General features: G+C 62.5%; 1 protein-coding gene across 1 annotated transcript; it reads right to left on the bottom strand.

The window, feature by feature from the left end:
• Positions 1 to 5: 5 nt before the first annotated feature.
• Positions 6 to 4,151, bottom strand: LZTS1 (leucine zipper tumor suppressor 1; the record flags this gene model as incomplete). Its single annotated transcript, XM_017732512.1, has 3 exons — positions 2,330 to 4,151; positions 1,134 to 1,958; positions 6 to 488 (listed from the first exon to the last, which is right to left on the bottom strand). Coding segments are annotated over exons 1-3 (1,659 nt in total), but the record flags the coding sequence as incomplete, so codon positions are not given.
• Positions 4,152 to 4,157: the final 6 nt, after the last annotated feature.

Raw genomic sequence — 4,157 nt, 5'->3', positions numbered from 1 at the left:
TCCCCCTCCCCCTCCCCCCCCCCCCGCGTCTGCCGCTCCTGCTGGAAGCTGCAGCTCATCTGCTCGTTGTTGTCGCGCTCGGCCTTCAGCTCTGCCCGCAGCCGCTCCAGCTGCCCCTGCAGGGCCTGGGCATCATCCCCTGCCGGCCGCGGCCCCTCGCGGGCCTCGCTGAGCTGCTCGCGGAGCACGGCGAGCTCGGAGCGCAGCTCCAGGATCTCCTGCTCCAGCAGGTTCACCTTCTCCCGCAGCAGCTCCGACTCGTTCTTCTTGCGCTGCAGCTCGTTCTCGCACACCTCCAGCTCCATGGCCTTGGTGCGCAGTGACACCTCCAGCTCCTGGGTCTTCATCTCCAGCCCCTCCATCTTCAGCCGCACCTCCTTCAGCTGCGCCTTCAGGCTCAGGATCTCCGTGGTCTTGCTGGTGAGCTCGGTCTGCGACTCCTTCAGCTGCTGCTTCAGCAGCGAGATCTCCCCGGATTTCTGGCACACCTGGGAGGGGGGGATGAGCACCTGAGTTAGGGCTGGGCCCTGGGGGAAGCCCAGGGCACCCACGTGAGCTGGGCACAGCTGGGGCTCAGCATGTGGAGACCCTGAATTTAGTTTATTTATGATTATTTATTATTCATTTAATTATAGTTACTATTTATCATTAATATTACAAACACCTACTATTAAACTTTGGAATTTCCAGCAGTTTAACGCTCTTTGCTCAGCAATACCAAGGAGTGAGTAAATCAAGCTGGAGCAGAGAGTGGACGGTTTTACTGCTCCCAAGCAGACGGCCGTGGCAAGCCTGAGTAGTTCCTATTTCCTTGTGGCAAGGCAGCTTTACTGCTCCTGGAGGGCAGGAGCTGGGAAACCCCACGCTGGAGGTTATGCCGAGGTGTTTTAATGGCTGGGGGGTTTTGTGCTGTGGTTGTTCCCTTGGGTGAGGGGCAGGGTGAAGAGGGGCAGCGAGAACCTCAATCCCAGCTCTCCATGGCACAGCCTGCGGCTCTCCTGGGGTTTGATATCCCTTTCCTACAGCCCGGGATGCTCCTGCTGGGTGTGGGAATGGAAATGGGGAAGGGCTGGGGCGTTTGGAACTCTCCCCCTCCACACCCCCTTTGCTCTGGGCCCCATTTTGCCCCTCACCTCCCACTGCGTCTCCTCCAGCGCCGGGGCAAAGCTGGTCTTCTCCTTCTCGTAGGACCTCAGCTTGGTCTCCAGCAGGTTCTGCTCCTTCATGAGTTTCTCAAGCTCCTCCCGGAGCTGCTGCTTCTCCTGCTGCAGCTGGAACACCTGCAGGTGCAGCACCTGCTGCGTCCGCTGTGTTTTCTGCGAGGTTTGCTTGAGTTTGCTGTTGCATTTCTGCTTCAGCCCCTCCAGCTCCTCCTTGCAGCGCCGCTGCTTCTCCTCGTAGGCCTGGCATGAGCTGATTTCCTTCTCCTCGAAGCTCGACTGCAGCTCCTGCAGCTCCCCCTCCCTCTCCAGCAGCTTCTGCTCCAGCTCCTGGATGGTGGATTCATCCGTGGAGATGGGTGAGCGCACGCAGGTGGTTTTCTCCACAGCGGGGTGGTGGTGGGGGGCTTTGCCAGGGTTCAGGATCTTGTTACCGCCGTCGGAGAAGGACATGGCCTTGAGGCTCATCATGTTGCTGTCCTGGATGATGGCGCACTGCAGGATGTTGTGGGCAGAGCCCCCGAAGCGGCTGATGGGGCCCATGGGCGTCACGAGGGGCTCGAGCTGGTAACTGCTGCTGGTGCTGTGCGTGGGCAGGCTGGACATGGAGTTGCGGCCGGAGTCGGACAGGCCCCCTGAGCACGGCAGCGGCCGCAGCTCCTGCTCCTTGGCCTTCTCCGGGGGGTGCAGCTGCTGGGACAGGGGCCCCCCGCTCTCGGGGGACGAGTGCAGGATGGCCCCGGGGCGCGGCCGCACCGGCTTGAAGGCCGGGGGACGAGGGAGCGGCTTCTCCCCGCCCTGCGAGGGGAGAGCAGAGCCCGTCAGCACCCGCCCAAACTCCTCGCGTGTCCTCCCGCCCCTTCTGCCCCCCGGGACCACACCCCCATGGTGGGACAGCTCCGGTGTCCCCCGAGGGCTCGGGAGGATGCTCGGGAGGATGCTGCTGGCTAAACCTGCTGGGTTTGGAAATTGAAGGATCCAGATCCTTCGGGTCACGTTGGCGATCCAAATTCCCAAAAGCAGAGGGTGGCAGTGAGTGCCCCCAGCCGCCCCTCTCTTCCCTGAGCTTCCTCACGGACCACGACCAGGACAACCCTGGACCCGCTCTGAGGACAGAAGGGCTCCCGTGGGACATCCCCGCACTCCCAGGGCCACTCTTCCCTACTCACCACCTCCAGCTGGCTGGGGAAGGGCATCAGCTTCTGCGGCGTGGGCGTCCCGAAGTCCAGCCCGCTGGTCCCGGCGGGCACGCCCAGCTCCCCGCCGGCGAGGGCGGTGTAGTCCGGCCGGTGGGAGCCGTGCGACTTCTGGCTGACCTTGATGTAAAAGAAATCCTCATTCTTGCTGCTCTTGGAGCCGGACTTGTGGCCGGAGTCCTGCGAGAAGCCGAAGCGGAGCAGCCCGTCCGAGTAGCGGTTGAGCTTTTTGAGGTGCGAGGACTTGCGGAGCTTGTACTGGGACGCGCGGCAGTGCTTGCTGTGGAAGCTGTGGCCGGAGATGAGGCTGCTGACGCTGCCCATGCTGCTCCCGGCGCGGACACGGGGCCGGCCAGCGCGGCCAGATCATAGCAGAGCCCTCGGTGCGGCCGGGAGCGGCGAGCCTGGGGACACGGGGACACGGCGGGAGTGAGGAGAAGCCACCTGGGGGGTGGCAAAGCTCCCCGGGATGGGGGTGTGAGGGTGGGAACTGAGAGGAGAGACGGGGGGGGACCTCAGCCCCCTCATGAGGGACAGCGCCGACCTCTCCGTGACAGGGACAGGACGCAGGGAGCGGCTGGAGCTGTGCCAGGGGGATTTAGGTTGGATACCAGGGAAAGGTTCTTCCCGCAGAGGGTGGTGGGGCACTGACCCGGCTCCGGTTGGGATCATCCTGGATAAAGCCAGGAATGTTCTCTACGGGAGCCTTTAAAAATGGCAAAAGGGCGGAAAAGGGATTTGTGGCGGGTTTTAGGTGTCTAACAGGCGCGATCTCAACGAGCCCCCGTTCCTGGATGGATCCCGGCTCCTCAGCAGCCACGACCTCTCCCGCATCCCTGGCACTCCCGGATTCCTCTCCAATTCCCAGTGCTCCTCTTAACCTGCCCGAAAAGGGACGCCTCGAGGCTTAATTACCGTTAATTAATGCGGCCCTCGAGGGGACAAGAGGCCCTATGTGCGCTGAGTGCTGATCAGCGATCGGAGGCACGCGGGGCTCTCTGCTCGTCCGCTTTGTTGTGGGGAGAAAAAAATATAAATAAAATAAAATCCTGGTAGCCTCTGTGACACTCGGCTCTAACGGGGACGCAGACCCACCTCGATAATTAGGGGGGAGCTGGGAGAAGGGGGGAGGCACGTAAATAAAATGAGCTGGATCCTGTTTGAGCAGGAGGAGGAGAGAGGGAGCGTTTCTGCTCCGTGCTGTGCCTGGAACAGCTCAGAGCTCCCACTGGGTGCTCCAGCTCCGCTCCAGAGCTCCCCAGGCCGAGTTCTCATTGTCCAAGCAGGAATCTGGGGTTAAATCGGGGGTGGGAGAGGGTTGGGTGGTGGAGGGGGTGCAGGAACGCTGTGCCGGGGCCTCCTCGCTGCGCCATCCTCAAGCCCAGAGTCACTCCTGTTTTCCCACTCCTCTCTTTTCCCACTCCTCTTTTCCCGTTCCCTGTCACACCCGCTCGGTGCCGGCGGCTCCCAGGCAGGGCAGCACCACCCGCGCTCATCCCTCAGCTTTGGCCGCGTTCCTCTCCTCGAGGACCGGCGTTGATGAAGCGCCGGAGGAAAATCCTGGGCGGGCGGACAGACCATCCGCGCTAATCCCCAAATCCTTTCCTGGGAGATGGAGCGGAGTCACGAAGACCCGAGGCCGGAGCGGCTGCCGGGGTGCTGCTGATACGGCACCAGCGATAAACGGCTTTGGGAAGAGGCGCGGGATGAGGGGAGGGATCGCTGCAGGGACGGGATAATCGGCACAGGAGCCCGCACAGCGCCCGTGCCGGTGCCCGCGGGGGACAGAGGCGATGTGAAA

This window comes from Corvus brachyrhynchos, unplaced genomic scaffold, assembly GCF_000691975.1.
Source record: "Corvus brachyrhynchos isolate BGI_N302 unplaced genomic scaffold, ASM69197v1 scaffold150, whole genome shotgun sequence".
Classification (NCBI taxonomy): Eukaryota; Metazoa; Chordata; class Aves; order Passeriformes; family Corvidae; genus Corvus; species Corvus brachyrhynchos.
The sequence above is the reverse complement of the archived record's forward strand: the minus strand, read 5'-3'. Positions and strand labels throughout refer to the sequence as shown.